Below are 17,506 nucleotides of genomic sequence, written 5' to 3'. Positions count from 1 at the left end.
CTGTACCTATAGAAAATTCACATGCCACGGATCATACTGCATCGACTCGAAACGTTTCACGCAATCAAAGGCCGCCCACTTTTAAAATAATAATATGCAAATGATTGACCGACCGGGGACATAAATTCAAAATAAGTTGGGGACGATCGAAAGTTTTCGTGTCGCATCGCTTAATGGAATCGCACGTAAAACAATATAATGAAAAGGCTCATTCCGCCAGTTAACGCAGTTGTACGCATAATGTTTTGTGGCTGGGCGTGTTCTCAATTGAATAATACGGCGCTCTGACATCATGAGTTAAATATAAAAAAAAAACAATCGCGGCGAGAGATCGTAGTTTAAAATACCAACAGATCGCACCCATTCTCGATGGGAACCGATATTTCAACGAAATACGCGACGGTTGCACTACAAAGTTGCACTGGACGGCTTGTCGGTGTAAATGTGCACTTAAACTCACCGATTTTGGAAAAAATCACCACAGAAAATAATAAAATAACTCAAATTACTGGCGCCAATGACAGGTGCTACAATCGGCAGCCGCCATCTTTCTACTACGAACGACTGAACATAGGGTTACCAAAACACGCCGTAGCTGGTGAAATACGTGAATATATTATCAACGTGGTTTAGACCAGTGACACCAGACAATATGACGTGTAAAGAATTTTACTAGATATCGTAAAAGTATATAATTATAATATGATATTCACAAGTATGGCAAATGATGTGATCCCATAAAGTTGAGAAAATGACTAAAACAATAAATTTATGTTTGTAATAATTATGTAAACAATAAATGCTTCGCATTTCTTGGACGGAGCACAGGACGAACCAGTCAATCATCCAGAGACTGAAGTTAAAGGAACGGCTCTCGACGATATGTCTGAGAAAAATTCTGCAGTTTTTTGGACATATTGTCAGGCGCGGACCGGACAACCTGGAGAGACTGGTAGTTTTGGGTAGGCTCCAGGGAAGGCGAAGCAGAGGAAGAGCGTCTGTGCGATGGAGCGACCAGGTGAAGGAGCTGACTGGGGACACCATCCATTCTGCCCTGAGAGAAGCGGAAGATCGAGAAGGATGGAAAGTCTTGGTCGCTCAAAGGATGGCGAAATTTAAATGTGGTCACGATCCTCAGCCATGAGTGCACGACCATGAAGAGAGTAAACAATAAGACATATTTAGTGTAAAAAATATAATAAACGCAATTTTCTACATAATATGCGGTTAACCGATGATGAAACGAACAAACACTAACTGTGTGAAATATTTCTTTCAGTGGTAAAAATGGGCCTTCAGATATAATTCTGTTTCCTTTAAATCCTGATAAAAAGGTCATGATATTTTCTTACACTTTTGTACAAACAGATTTTTTTATTATGTGTTTGTCCGATATTACAGTTTTAGCGCGTAAAGCAGAACAATACTTAAATTTACGTAGAAAAACAATTTGAAACAACACCTCGAAGGTTTTTTCTCACTTAAGGTCTCCAATAATATAAATATACGAGTTTCTCACTCAAACTAGGTCGCTGATTTCGACATCTTAAATAAGACTTCTATATTTTGATTCTGCATTACGCTCTTGTTCAAGTGGTCAAAACATAAAATACGTTTATATACCTTAGTGCTTAGGGGATGTGCGATGTTAAAATTTGCATTGTGTCTTCCATGGAAAAACGGTTGCTGACCTCTTCTGAATTATTAAAAATAAATATTATTTTTAAATATTTATCAATAATAGATTTTTAAACACATTACAATATTTAATCATATATTTTATATTAATATATAAACATTATTTTTTCAAACATTTTGAAGATTCTCGCGATTGAACTTTTTTTTGTTTGTACCTATGTGTCATAATATGCAATCGTTACATAATGCCCTCATATCTATCATAATGTTTGTGAACAGATATAACAAACGCGTTGTATATTTTTTCTACAATAGTACGTGTTTATTCACTCGATAGCAAATCAAATAATAAATGTATCGAATTGAAAAGAACGATAATATCGTCAATGACAATCATTGCGTGTATAAGCTCACCATTGGAAAATGTTCATATGGAAAAGCAAAAACTTGAGTGTTTAAAAGAATCTATGTAAATTTTATTGAATTCAATATCACGCTGTAAAATTTGCGCAGCCCTATTGCATAATGTGTTCACGTTCGTCGCGAACTTCACGCGTAGTGTTGCTAGACTACAAAAATAATATTCCCCATTTCAAACTTGCGAGGTTAACATTATCAAACCAGGTATTTATTTTAGAATTGCACAAAGAGGTTGGACGGTTCCGTGGTAGAACATGAACAAATACGAACAAAGACCAATCTTGAGAAATTTTCAATATCTTTTTGTGTAGGTACCTATGAAAAGTTGTGTGGTATGCCATTGGCGTACCAGATACCTTGTTGACAACGTGGACCTTGGCCGCATCATGAAGATATTTCGCTCTGGGTGCAAACACATCGACAAAATGTGCCTATGCCATACCTAGGTATCCGGATTCGAGCCCGAGACCCACGACTTTATAAGCCTACACATTACCGCTCGGTCATCGCTGCCGATTTCTTTCTCAAAGTTTAATACGAAACTGTCTATTGCATAAATATTTCATATTAATGGCTGTCTTAGTGCTCGGCCGTAGTGGTTTGGCGGGCGCGGCGCGGTGGCGTCTTGCGAAACTCAAACGTATAACCGTGTGTATTATGCACCAAAAAAGACACTGTCTACGAACATTTCACACACGGTTATACGTTTGAGTTTCGCAAGACGCCGCCGCGCCGAGCCCGCCAAGCCACTACGGCTGAGCACTTAAACCTCTATTTACTATACACATTAATACCAGGACTCGTATGTGTGCCAGACCATACCACAAGTGGAGTGGTTATAGCCGCGTAGTATGGACGCCCAAGATAACCAGCGGCTAATGTCGTGGGTCCCAGGTTCAAATACCGGATCTGGCAAATACACATATTGTTTTTAATGTGTGTTTGGAGTCAGAGTATGGACCTAATAGTTTGAGCAAGTGGCTAACATTAATTTCTCGTAAAAACAAAAAAAATGATAATACAAAACCACCTCTTTATGGAGGCCCATAATATGATCTTCTTAGAATCGGGCATGTTCCAAAAAAAGTATGAACGAAAGAATCAAAGTGCGAAGACGACGTGCCTGGGTATCTACCCCGGCAAATGCGGGGTTCTGGTGGACGACAAAAAGCGCGGTAAATAGTAAGTGGGGTAATCACGGAAGTCAGTGGCACCGACAAATGTGCACTTTCCGGTCTCCGTAGCAAGAAGCATCCGGCCATCGTAAGCAGCGTAAGCATCGCAGCGTGTGCGGACGATCACTTCACAGTTGCCATTCTCTTCGTAAAAATACCCCACGCCTCCCATTGTGATCACGGGTCGGTATATCCGGTGCTAACTACTATTTATTATACATTCACCGCTAATTTAAAACAAAGGTTCTTAACATTTGGGTTGCGGCTCAAAATTGGGTCATGCTAATCGACCCAAAGTTCAAGGGGTAATGAAACATTTTTAACAACAATAACAAAAATACATAATACATAGCATACGATGCTTTACAAAATGTACAACATAATTGTAAACGCAATCCGAAGTTTTCCGAAGACAACTTTTGGACGAAAGAGTTAAATTGGACCAATATTTTTGAGTCGCGAAATTAAAACCATTTCCCTAATTCCAAGGATAAAACGATTAAAGTCTGTCTTCTATAAGCTGGCGTGCGGTGCCCCCCCCCCCCCGCTTCAGCATCCATCTCGTTCCCTTCCATTGAAAACTTGCAACAGTTGAACGGGATGGCACAATGCTTTCCGTGTGACGTGGACGCCAGCTTATAAGACTCTAGGGCGGCCCAAAAATGCAACTTATCAAAATGACTTATTAAACTAAATGGTGCACAAATTGTTTTTTAAGATTGATTTTTAGGCCTCTGGGGTAAGTATATTCTATACACAAGGCGGCTATCGACGGTAGTTTGTCATATTTATGTATTGAGGTATTACCTATAATTGTTACAATAAATTGACGGTCTAAAACTCTAAACTGTCAAAATGTCTATCTCGCTCTACAGTTAACACAGCCAAGAGAGGTGCTGTTAAAACATAGCACTTTTTAGCAGTTGAGAGACGGTTAGACTTATTCTAACAATTTACAGCCTAAATACATATTAGCTATTACTATAGCTATACTTACTTAGCTATACTTATAGATAGCTGCCTTATGTATAGAATAGACCCACTGGGGTATCAATTCGATGGCATTGGGCTATAGCCCATTTAGCCCTATGGTAAAACCAACCCCGCCTATATTCTAGATCACGGTTCAAAAAGTTTAAAAGTTAAGACACCCCGGTTTAAGAGATTGACTCATTGACCCGGGTGTATAAATGACCTCACTTTAATTTAATAAGTAACTACAATAATATCTTATTAGCGTCACGAGATGTTTTCTTGGAATATCAGAGGCATTTGACGTAGGTATTTCATTCAATATGGGCATTGCTGATTCATCTCACATTATAGTTAGATACCTACCTACTATCTTATAAATATAAATGGTACCTATTCTAAAATAGGTACCTACACAAAGAGTTCCGTCGTAATGCAAGAATAAATTGAATGAGTCAACTTGAGAATTGACTTTTATGTTATGGGTTGGAATTATTAAAAGATATTATTAATTATATTTAACGTTTTCCTTTATTTCCGATTTATAACACAAAATCACATAACATATTATTACTGGTATACTAATACAAGGTTGAATATTACTAAGAACAACACGTGTTTCTTGTAAGGAGTCCAACTGAAGAGTGCTTTATATTCTGGAACACTACTAGGAAGGAAACAATAGAGATGATGCAACAAACTTTTCTAAAAAAAATGAACAAGGTTTAACATGTGTCAGCCGGTCGAATCCACAGGCTGACTCACCAACAGTTACAAATTTGAATGGCACATAACATTTATAAAAGCCACACTAATGGCTCTTCTACTTCAAGAGCAGACTCGACGCCACAAATTATTATAGGTAAGAATCCAACTTTCTAATACTGTGAATGGTATCAAGTAGATTTGCAATTCAAGGACCCAAAATCATCGAAATTATTAATAACTTCATTCAAATATACTTATTTGTACTTATGTGTTATGTTTTAAAAATAATCATTAAATAATTAATTAACCCTTTGGCTGCTACGATGTTGTGCAAAATCCGGTCGAAGTTGCTACCAATAATTGTCGATAAATTAAAGTATTGTATTATTTTTAGACACCTTACCACTCTAATTGATTCTGCGAAATCGGAATATTATGAAAGCACGTTTTGTAATTAGTTTATCGTTTTGAATAGATAATGAGGCTATTAGATATTCCCCGCTTCGTCTGCCTTTAAAATTAATTGAAATTCTCTTTCTCGCTCTATCATACTGACGACCACGTGTGCGAGCGAAACGAACTATGGAGTTTTTATTTTTAACAGCTATTGAAAACAATTGGTTGTGAAAAAGGTCTTCATGGTGTTTGCTTATCGGAACATTTAAAATATTGCAAATGATTTTTATTTCATTATTTTTTTATAAATGAAATTGTTTTTATATAGTATAAATCCACTTTAATTTAATAGAAAATCTACGGTCCCTTCAGGGAGTCACGATCCGTGTATTTTACTTTAGTAAATTAGAAATAAGTAAGTTAGTATTAATTAAGTTAGTATAATCTTTAGTATTTTTAGGGAAACACTGTTCTAAAATACTTTTCCCACTGTTTCAAATGTATAATATTGAATAAAAAATTGTCATTCCACCCAGAATTTGACTGTAAACAAATAAAAAACGAAATTTGTTTATATTGTAAACTGAAATTCGTATTTGAAATCAATGCTTTTATTATAAAAATGCTGATGCGATGAAAAAAAATACAATTGTTATAAGTTATAACCCTACCTAGTCACAAAACATATATAAATCAAGTTATATTACACAACAATAAAACTAAATATATCAAAAATGTTTCATACCGCTGAAGCAGTAGTATGTTCCAAAATTAACTTAACATTTCAGGCATCAAATGCAAAACGACGATCGTTGTGGCCAATATCAAAAACAACGATATATCGTTGCGTAGCAGTCTAAGGGTTAAGTATTGTTTTTATCATTTTCCTTAAATTTTATTGATTATTTATTAATTGTTTACCTACCCTACAAAATAAACAACGTGTTCCATTGAAATGTTAGGATTTGTTCCATTCCATCCTAATTAGAGCGCCTAATGAAAAGGATGATAATAAACTTTCTACGATAAACAATGCGTAAAGAGCGACTAAATAATATACTGGCTACGATAAACATAAATTTCCAGGTAGCGGTAGCACCTACACGTACATTCTATTACTTCGAAATATTCACAAAATTTATTAGTGGGAAATCGTGAAAAGCTTGTAGGTATATAAAATATAAAAATATTTTTCCATAAATATATATAAATAATATATAATAAGTATATATAAATAATATTGAGTATCTAGGCCATAATTAAAAACTTGATATAATAAAGGAATGCGGTTCTCAAAAATACCCGGTGCCCCGGACTTTTTTTCAGAAAGACCCTGGGTATGTATAGGTATAAGTCAAAATTAGTAGTGAGTGGCATGGAAGTACCGCGAGATAAGATTTTTTGTTTATTTTTTTTTAACCAAAAAGGTCACGGTGCCATTAAGGTTGGGAGCCACTGACCTAAGTTAAAAAACATTAACATTGTGTCAACATAATAGATATTACGTTCTGCGACGGCGCTTCTACAACTTGCTTTTCCCTCCACCACCCTCTCCACACCCGGTATGCAGGCGTATACGGTGGCGTAACGAACGTTAGGCGCCCTTCAAAGTTGTGCTGAGAGTGTCCCAAGAGTAATTTTCCAAGACCTTGGTTGGCGTGCTTTAGAGTGTACAGGATTAGTATTTTGATATACTTACGTAGTAAATTACGGCCAATTCATATAAGCTGTGGCTTCCGGCCCTACAATTACTGTAGCTAGTATAAAAAGTATAGATTTTTTTTAACTCACATCTTTGCTGACGCTGACCGCTTCGATGATCTCCTCGATGACTTCTCCTTCTTCCTCGAGAGTGACTTCGGAATCGTCTTCGGATGGCAGGCCGGGATACAACGGCACCCTGTCCATAGACGGCAGCTTGGGATACAGACTGGAACCGCCTGAACCACCCCGCACATGATCGGCGGCCTTCCGCGCTGCCTTCACAACCCTCTGCCAGCCCAAGCCGTGCTGCCCGTAGTTATGGGCGTAAGGGAACATCGACGTCATTTTTAATCAGAATTTAAAAAAAACTAATTTAAACAAAATATTTTTAGGTATTTATTTTATCGAGAATTTACTCCGATCGTCAACGCAAACTTACTGATAATGACAACGTTTAAATGATTATAAACACTCAGCACCGTAGGTATTTAAAAGTAAGAGATATCGCTGGTTAATTGTTATAAAAAATACTTTATCTAAACTATTTAAATCTTAATTTTAAAATTGTTACAATATTATTTTTATATTAGTTTTTGTACTGATTATTAATACAGTGTTAATAACAGTAAGTACCTATATATAGGTACCTAAGCTAATTAATATTGTCAAAAATATCCTAATCAATTCTATATTGTTATCAAATTGTGTTTTACAACTTAATTTTGGCACTAACGAGTAGGTATCTACTGTTATGAATTAATTATTTTTTTTATGTTAGAATATATTTTAGCACTGAGCTTACGTTTTAAAACACACTTTATGTAAAAGTACTATGTTTATACTTTGATATAAGGTACCTAATTATTATAAAAAATATATGATAGTATCTATCACTAATTATTATTACTGTGTTGATATATTTTAATATGTAGGTAATATTATCTATTTTGACACTATTTATTAAATCGTTTGGCACAATTTGCGGTTATCACTCAAATAGGTAGGTATCTTTTTAAAAATTAACATTCAAATTTTAACGACTCAATATGTCCTAAGTTCTGTTTATTTATCCACGCTCTTAACATAAATTTTTATTCACTTTCTCGGTATTTTATCCACTTTCGTCCGTGAATCTGCAAGAAAAAAAATACAACAATTATTATAAATTTAACAACTAATAAAAACAACTACTTATTTGTCAAAAAGGTGTACCTATATAATTATTAATTAAGTGCATGTACTTCATAATATTATTATTGTGTTAATTATTTTGTTATCTAGATTAATTTGAATAGTTACTACTATTTGACACGGCGCTGCGTGTGTGGCAGGGGCGATGGACCACTTCTTCCAAGGGCAGACAAACGCATTTGTTTTTTCCTAATATTAAGTGGCGCATGGAGATAACCAGATTGACTCCAGACCATTGGACTTCTCAGTTCTTAACCGGACACGGTGGTTTTGCCTCCAAGCTCTGTCAGCTTGGCCTAATAGAATCTCCGACTTGCTTATGTGGCGAATTGCAGGATGCCGATCACATCCTCTGGGAGTGTCCCCATATGTCGGTTGAAAGGGAAGAGCTTCTCAAGTCGGTCCGACCCTCAGTTGGACCGGTCGGCCATTGCGACTTGGTATCTACGAGGGAAAATTTCTCAGCTTTTAAAAAGTTTGCGGCATTATACGGCGAGCGAGAAGGTCTTTTCTCATCGAGAATTGACCGTAATACATTATATGGAATTAGGGATCACGCACACTCTAGTGCACGCCAACCAAGGTCTTGGGAAGTTGCTCCTGGGACACTTTCGGCACAAATTTGAACAGCGCCTATCGTTCGTTACGCCACGGTATACGCCTGCATAACGGGTGTGGAGACGTGGCGGGTGGTGGAGGGAAAAGCAAGTTACTACTATTAGTATTTACTTGGCTCCATATGGACAACGATATAAGACTGAACTATAACTATTTATATTGAAGGAGACTGAGAATGAGAGGAGGAATTTCAATGTTAAAATAAATAATTACAAGATAAAAAGAACTTTTTATATACAACGTTTTTAAATTTTCTGTTGAATCATATAAACTTGACTTGACTAGCTTAAACGATCAAAAAAAATGCACTTGATAGAAATACTGAATAAAATATAGAATACTGAAATGTCATTTAACATTTCATATTGATTTCCATAGTAATGCACGTATATATTAATAATTCAGTTGCTAGGACTCCAGACCCCTAGCAACCAATAATAGTGTTTTACTTTTTACGGATTTCTTCCGAAATAACTTTTCATACATAACAGAATTAACTGAAAATGAATTCAATTCTACTTAAAGATGGCTAAAAGTATTAAAAGAATGCATTGGCATCGTGTTCTGATATATTCTAAAAGTTTCAAATGTCTAGCTAGTCGGGAAGTTAGTTAAAAATCGATTGCAAAATTTGTACTGGATAAACAACCAAGGGACAAACAAGAATACAATCTAATAAAAACGTAAAAATATCTAATAGGTCAGTGTTTCCCAAACGTAAAATTTGCTAATAATTGGAGACCTATATTTTACTAGCTTACCACACTTTTTTTTCATCCTTTTTCTTCTTTTCATAGAGCTGCCAAACAAAATTTTTCCTTTCAAAATCAGATGTAAGGGACTTTTTCCTCGTCCATATTGTCAAAATCTATACGAAATATTTTATTTTTTTCATATTTATTTTTCTTTCTTAAATAATTATACCAACCGCTCTATTAGACAGACATTATTGCAGATATCTATTTAAAAAAATAGTTCAACAGCGTTAAATTGCGAATTATTTACCATTTTGGGTGCGCGTAGGTACCTACTACTGTTTAGTGTTTAGTAAACACTCAGGTATAAATAAATTAGTAGGTACGTATAATATGAAAGTCTAGCAACTTGAAAATTATAAAACAAAAACATTGTAGACCAAATATATGTATTAAATAAATCATTTTAAGATTACCATATACGGAAAATCGGTTACTTAAAACAAGGTTAAAACCAACCAAGTATGACTTGTGTGTTTAAAAAAGATTACCAAAATAGGACTGATCTGCAGTGGCGTCCTATGGGGGCTGGCAGTTAATTCACCGCATAAGCGTATGGGCAACATGTTCTTAAGAGCCACCAAATTAAAAAATAAAACGAACACGAAAATGACTACTATTGAGATGTTCATTGCATTTCATAACTATAATGCCCAATATATGTCGTGTACAGTGTTGCCTTATCCATAAGGCACAATAGGTACAGTGCCTAGAAAGGCATACAAAGGCAATGATGTTATGTTAGGTACTTTAAAATATATACATATTTTGAAGACACTCCTGATAAACCACTAGAAAAATCTTTATAAAAAAAATTCGATGCCCAGCAGGATTCGAGCCTGCGCCCCTCGGGAATCGTGCCCATGTGCACTGCCCACAATGCTATAGGTATATTATCTAACTTGAACAAATTCAACTAATTTGGAACCGTTGACGGTTATAGTACCTAAGTAGACCGTTCCGAAGATGGATTTATTACCCGAAACAGCTGTCAATGTAAATGACTCAATTAAAGTAGAATTAACAAAAATAACTTTGTTTCAAAACCACTATAATGCAGTTCTACCACGTAAATGACAATTTAATTAATAACTATAATATAAAATGTAATTCCGAAGACGATTGGGATTCGTATCGAGATCACATATACCCTATTTTGTTTTATAGTTTTGTTTTATAGGTAGGTATGTAAATATATTTTTGATAGTAAACCAAGATAAGTACCTACTGTAAACATAAATAATGACCAATCCATATCCATAGATACCTACTAGAAATACAGTCAATCCCAAGTTATTTTCCGCGAGCAATAAATTTAGAGGAATGCCTGAATGGTCTTGAAAGATTGATGGGCAAGCGGAGTATACAAATTCGCGGAGTTAACTGATTTAGATCTATTTTTTATTGTGAGGTGTTTACACTGAAACGAAGGCGATTTATTTATATTTTCAAGACTACATAAATATTATCATTACCTAAAAAAGAACTGAATCCCACCCACATACGAGTGTCGTGCAAGAAAACACTAGTAATTATTAATTGCTTTGCTAACCAGCGCATCTATTCCATACACAAGGCGGCTATCGCGGATAGTTAATCATATTTGTATTGGGGCAGTTAATTATTACAATAAGTTAACCGCCTGAACTGTCAAAAAGTGCCATGTCTTGGCTGTGTTAACTTTTAGAGCGAGATAGACAGTTTTGACGGTTTAGACGGCCAACTTATTGTAATAATTATTATAATATCTCAATACATACACATGATAAACTACTTCTAACTATCCGAGAAACGTACATAACAACGCTAACTTTAATATATATCTACCACATAACAATTTCTGAGTTCCTTGTTATCTACATTCTACGTGCTTGCAATCTTGCAAATAACTATCCATGTAGGTTATTTTTAAATTGCTAAGGGGCATCTAGTGACCGGATACGAAACATGGGATTTAATATAATTTACATTTTAAAGTGTTTTAATTATTCAATACGTAGCTATCTATAAACTTAAAATAGTAAACAAGATTAACTAGTGATCAAAAACTTTTATACAAGTCGCGTTCATTACATAAAGGTTTCATCTTATTATAAATATATATATATATATACATGTATATATATGATTGTGTGTGTTTTTTAAATGTAGTTTGATAAGTTGTCTCGGTTGTATAGTGGAGACTTTTTAATAGTTCATAGTTTGAATGATAAAAATCACAATTTTCCAGAAATTTAAAATAAGTAGGTACTTATTTTTAGCATGGAATCCTTTTTATTTATATATTGAATGGAGATTCGATAAATAGTCACAATAAAAATCATCAACAGCACAATACATTACACTAGTTGCAAAAAATATCAATGGAAATAAAAATAACTTGTGTTTAGTTTAGAGAAATTTTGTGAATTTGTATCTGATAGGTATTAATATAATCAATATTAGACAATATTATCAATCAATATTATCAACAGTCAGATTATAATCCATTCAAGAGAACTTGCGAAAGGCTGCAGGTGAATGGGGCCGGCTGGAGAGGCCAAGGCGCGAACTGAGATAGTCTACAGTTAATAGAAAAAAATATGCCATCAAAGTAGCGAGTACCTAACGACAAAAAATATTTTTTTTACCTTTTTTTGTTTGAAACGATATTTTGTATTGTACCTAACTGTCTCGATAGTACGTTAAATTAAGTATTGAAATGACAAAGCGTTTGTTAATCATGTCTCTAGTTTAATTGAGTCAATGCGAGGTCCTCATATCCGTGTTTTCTATAGTTTGTTTTAAATATATAGGTGGGCACAGTACGCGTATTCACGAATTATTGTTATTAAAAAAATATTTCCCCGTTATGCATTTTTTCTAATTTTACTAAAATGGTAATAGAGTGACCGCTCCTTTTGGGGCGAAAAGGGAGCGCCACAATATTGGTGACCTCTTTTTATAGGAAAACATCGCGTGACGGCGACGCCAATTTCCCAATTGTTTCAAAATTACAACTTCACCGAGAGGTGAGCTGAAATATTGACGTTAAAAACTCGACCAGTTTTTAACAAAATCCTGACTCTCGTTTCTAGAAATTAAATTAACAGCAGTATTTTTATCTTAAAAGTGCCATTATAAGCAACCACTCAGGTCCGTGAATATTTAATTTTCTGACGTGATTTGTCCCCAGTAAATAATCTGTATTACGAAAAGTAAACACACTAAAAGTACCTAATTGCATATTTTGATAAAGAGTGACAGACGTCTAAAGATAAAACTGACTCACAAAACTCTTCTAAGAATAAATAAATGGTTGCATATTTTATGTATACCTACATTTTCCAGATAATCAAAATCTCTCTTCATAAAAAAATCAACAAAAAATCGCAGTTAAATACAATATTTGCTTATAATATTAAAATCGAATAAAAGACAACCGTTAATTATTGAAAAACTTATCTATTTACCGGATACAAAAGAGGTGTAAAAAGTCTTTTTAGATGTCAGTTCTGTTGTCTACAGTTCAGTTGGGAAACGGCGATGTATATTTACATTTACATATTGTTTATCCGCTAAAATGAATATTATTTTTATAATAACTTTCTAAACATATTGGTATACATTGTTAAACATACAGTAGGTCTATATTTGAAAAAAATAATAATATTTCAATCGAAATTAGAAAAGTAGTGCCCATGAAAAGTACGACAACGCGGTAATTTACATGTCAATTTAACTGGAAAACTTTAAAAACGGATACGATAACTGATGGAAAACCCGTCTAACGTCTCGTATCCTTTTCGGTTTCAGTCGGCCGCTTTAGCTTTGCATTTATACCTCAGTTTAATTGACAGCTCCACTGAAACGGAGACTGATCGGACAGTGAAACTAATGGTTTAAAATCACCTAAGACTTCCAAAATATATATTAAATATATATATATATATATATATCGGCAACTGCGGGAGTATGTGACAACACAATGCACGTGACCGATCGAAGGAATCAGCTTGGAGACCAGTGGCGGTTTTCCATAAACATAAAGTACCTATATTAGGTGGTCGCTTCTTTGAAACGTATGTAACACTTTAAAATATACGTTTTTTTCACAAATTAAATATTACGAAGTGTAGAACATTAATAAAACCATAAAATAACGTGTAAACAGCTGATTAGCAACATAATATGGCAGTATTTTTAACACCCAATGGCTCAGTGGGGGTGCTTCATTATGCTGATGAGGCATGAACCAAAATGTTTTAAGTGTGTGCATTTTTCAGGATCTGAGTATGATCTGTGATGTCAGGTCAGCGACAAAAATATAATAGATTAAGTTCGAAAATACAATTATGGCAGTAAAAAACTATGAGGCATGAAAGGAACTGGGGGAAGTCTTCATCCGTGCCAGCGTTGGATCGACTCCGTGCTAATGGTTATGTTATAAATCTGAAAGCATGTTATCATATATGCTAGTATGAATTAATCGACAAAAAATAAGTCCATGAATGTTTTAGGATTTCCATTAGTCGGGCGTGAGATATTCTGACGTAGGTACGTCGGGAAATAAAGCTTAACAGGCGATGGCCAAGATAAAATTAGCTCATTGACATTGATTCTGGGTATTCCGTAGGTGCCTACGAATGCCTACGTAGAATCTGAGAATATCCAAAAAGGTAACTTCCCGGAAAATAACTGGTTTATTCTATTGGATTCAAAGTAGTTACGAAAAATCCGCATCATTTGACAACAACAAAGGAGTGGGTGCATTTTTTGTAATGTGTATATTTAAATCATGCAAGAAAAAAAGTAAGTGAATAACCTCAACGCGACGCTGTCATCTACATACGTCTATGACACTCAGTGTTGCCAAGTCAAAATTTTAAATTTCAGTAGATTTTGAAAAAAAATTCAGTAGATTTTGGAAAAAGTGATTAATGAGATCTTTTTTCAGATAAATTCCGTTTTTACACGAAGCGCAATTAACGTTTCCTTTTTTTTGACAAAAATTCCTATCGGCAAAGTCAAGTAATTCCGTTTTTACACCTTAAGTAATTAACATATCCTTTTATTTAGACAAATCCATATCGACAAAGTCAAATAATTCCATTTTTACAGCACCAAAGATAATTGACGTCTCCTTTTTTCTTTTTTTTAGACAAAAAATTTCCTATCGACAAAATCAGAAATATCAGTAGATTTCTTGAATTTCGAAAAAAAATCAATAATTCAGTATATTGGCAAAAAATATCAGTAGATCTACTGAAATTTCAGTAGACATGGCAACACTGAATTGACACTTTTGACAAGTCAATTAAATGACATCTTTATCATGTAGGTTGACAATTCAATTAAATGACAACTTTATCATATTGTAGGTACCATAGTATATATTATTTTGCCGTAGACTTAACATGTACCCTTTGAAAGTCTACTGAAATCAAAAATATTCATACTTACTGTACGACAACATTATTTAGGCGACAACAGGAAGTCGCCCTTGTCGCGAATAGAATATTTCACAGTGTTGTCATTTTTTGAGTAAACATATCCCGCGAAATTAGGTTTTAAGTTTATATCAATTCTATTCTCAGTAAGTTTATAAGTACATTAATTTATAAGTCTAATTATTGTTCAATAAATATCAATAGAATTTTTTTTTCAAATAATTTCACCTCTTAATTATTACTTTTATATTAGGTTAATTAATACAGCGTAATTATTGAATTTGGAAGGAAATGTATCATTGAACCCACATTAACTGATAATATTGCTGCAGGTATTTATTAATTAAATAACTAGAACACAAATTATGACTAAAAAAGTAGAAGTGAAAGATATAACATATTCAATATTATATTGATGACCCAATCACATGTTTTATAATTTACAAATGATGTCTTTATATCGTATTTTTAGTAAAATTGTTGTAGAAACACATACTGTGAAAATATTTTTCTATAAATGAAATTATATCCACCTTACATAAATTTTAAAACAATATGTACCTACCTACTTATCGGTTTAAAAATACAAGGACAATTCATTAACTAACTAATGATCATTTATACTTAATTATTATACGTCTAAAAATATTAATAAAATAGATTACGGTACACATAACTTTATAATATACAAACATAATTTCCAGTATTTGGGGAAATAATTCTAGTATTACAACACTGAATTTTGACATACCTGACATGACAGGAACCCGTAAAATGGGCTTGTTGAAAGTATTGTATAGGCTCGCCTTTTAAATACGACTCTTTTTCTTCTTCGCAATAAATCAAAAGTTTACTGATAATAATTCGAACATCATTTCGTATTGTTTTAGACATCTTTTGAATATAAAAAGCTTCAAATTACGTAAATTGATAGATGCGTCCAATACGAAGTGTCAAAAATGCAATGAATAATTTGGGGGCGTTCCTAATTTGAAACCGGAAGTTCGATTAGCTGTACTGGATGGGATTGTAGTTCACAGATTTGCCACGTAGCCAAGATGAAGTTGCCGGACAATAAATTAAATTATTTTATGGATAAAACAACCACCTCATTTTTTGTTTTATCTATTTGTGGTAAATAGTGTAAAATAGAGTTATATCCAACATGTTTTACGATGAACACATTATTAATCCATGGCACTGAAAAAATAGCAAGTGAACTTTGCCAGACGCGGGATTTAAACCGAGAGTTAAAGGCTGAGCAGACTGAGTGACTCCACAAACCAGGGCACCAGCTACGTTATAGGGTAATATCTTTTTTTATAAATTGGCATTATATGCGTCCTACAGTTTTTTGTGTTTATTTTCTATTTACTTTCTGGTCACGGAGTCCCTCTACCAACTAGGGTGCTCTGGGCTATAGCCCTTTTAGCCCTGTGGTAAGCCCGTCACTGTATTTCATAGCCTAATTAGTGAATTTCACAAAGTAAAACGCCAAACACTACTCGATAAAAAGCTTGTAATATTTCAAATATATCTACAAATTATATAATTATTATGTACAATAAATTAAATTAAATTAAATTAAATCAAAATTGCAATGAAAAAGAATGTAAACTGAAAATGGCGCCGTAGTACCTAATAGTTTAAACCAATATACATCGGTTCGGTGAACATTGAAGATAGTATACAAACTGGTCGAAATTTCAATCCGAAACAAAATAACCTTGGATTTTTGTTACCCTACGCCAGTGATTCCCAACCGGGTCCGCGAGGATTCGCAAAAGCTACAGCTTGAAACAAATTTGGTAATATAATTTAAAAAAGGGTTCAAAGTGACCTATTCATTAACAATTAAGTAGGTATTCGCGTAAATCGCCTACTATGCACTGTTAATTTTACTACTATCAACGCATTTAAAATTTGTACGATAACTATTTATTATTGTGTGTTTATTATTTAGTCTACCCAATAGCTTATGAAAAAAGAATGTTACAATAACTATTTCATCAAACTGTCCGCATGCGGCGCTAATAGCACATTTCCTTCAGGACTAAAAAATCTTGTAAAATAGTAGGTAGTTAAGTAAGGGTACACGTTAATTTGCCTCAGTATATCACTGTTTACTACATATAGGTTAACTATATTTTATAGTTTCTCCTATACACGGTAGGGGTTTCTTGAGTTTCTAGACAATGTCCCAAGGGGTTCCGCCAAGCAAAAACGTTGATAATTAGATACTGTCCTACGCGGATCGGAAACATTAAACATTATAGGTACATATTTATAAATGTTCTTAGTCGGAACAGCTGATCAAGAGCGGGTATAGTTAGTTACAGAACGGAGGGTATAGTAAATTAGTATGCAAGCTCATTTAAGTTATTTGATAGACGTTTGTTACATAAACTACACAATATAGATTATAGCAAGATAAATAATATAATTAATATAAAAGGTGGATTTTTAAATGGGACCTTCTCACCGAACAATACAACTTCGA

The 17,506-nt window shown here is 34.0% G+C and overlaps 1 protein-coding gene across 7 annotated transcripts in view; it reads right to left on the bottom strand.

Moving 5' to 3' along the window:
- CalpA (calpain A) overlaps positions 1-7,495 on the bottom strand; it is an 87,254-nt gene extending 79,759 nt beyond the window's left edge. For 4 of the 7 annotated variants that reach the window (XM_085954747.1, XM_085954744.1, XM_085954749.1 and 1 more), the window contains exon 1: positions 461-558. Coding sequence is in view for 3 of the 7 variants with exons in the window: in XM_085954746.1 (XP_085810872.1) it covers positions 7,101-7,358 (258 nt within the window). In the remaining 4 variants the exon portion in view is untranslated. Of the gene's footprint in view, positions 1-460; positions 559-7,100 lie in introns of those variants that run through there. The other 3 variants (XM_085954746.1, XM_085954745.1, XM_085954742.1) reach the window with 1 other exon arrangement.
- Positions 7,496-17,506: the final 10,011 nt, after the last annotated feature.

This window comes from Rhyacophila brunnea, unplaced genomic scaffold (genome assembly GCF_057557595.1).
Source record: "Rhyacophila brunnea isolate RB1 unplaced genomic scaffold, BYU_Rbru_1.0 scaffold_4, whole genome shotgun sequence".
Classification (NCBI taxonomy): Eukaryota; Metazoa; Arthropoda; class Insecta; order Trichoptera; family Rhyacophilidae; genus Rhyacophila; species Rhyacophila brunnea.
Note: the sequence above shows the minus strand (reverse complement) of the source record. Positions and strands in the feature narration are given on the sequence as shown.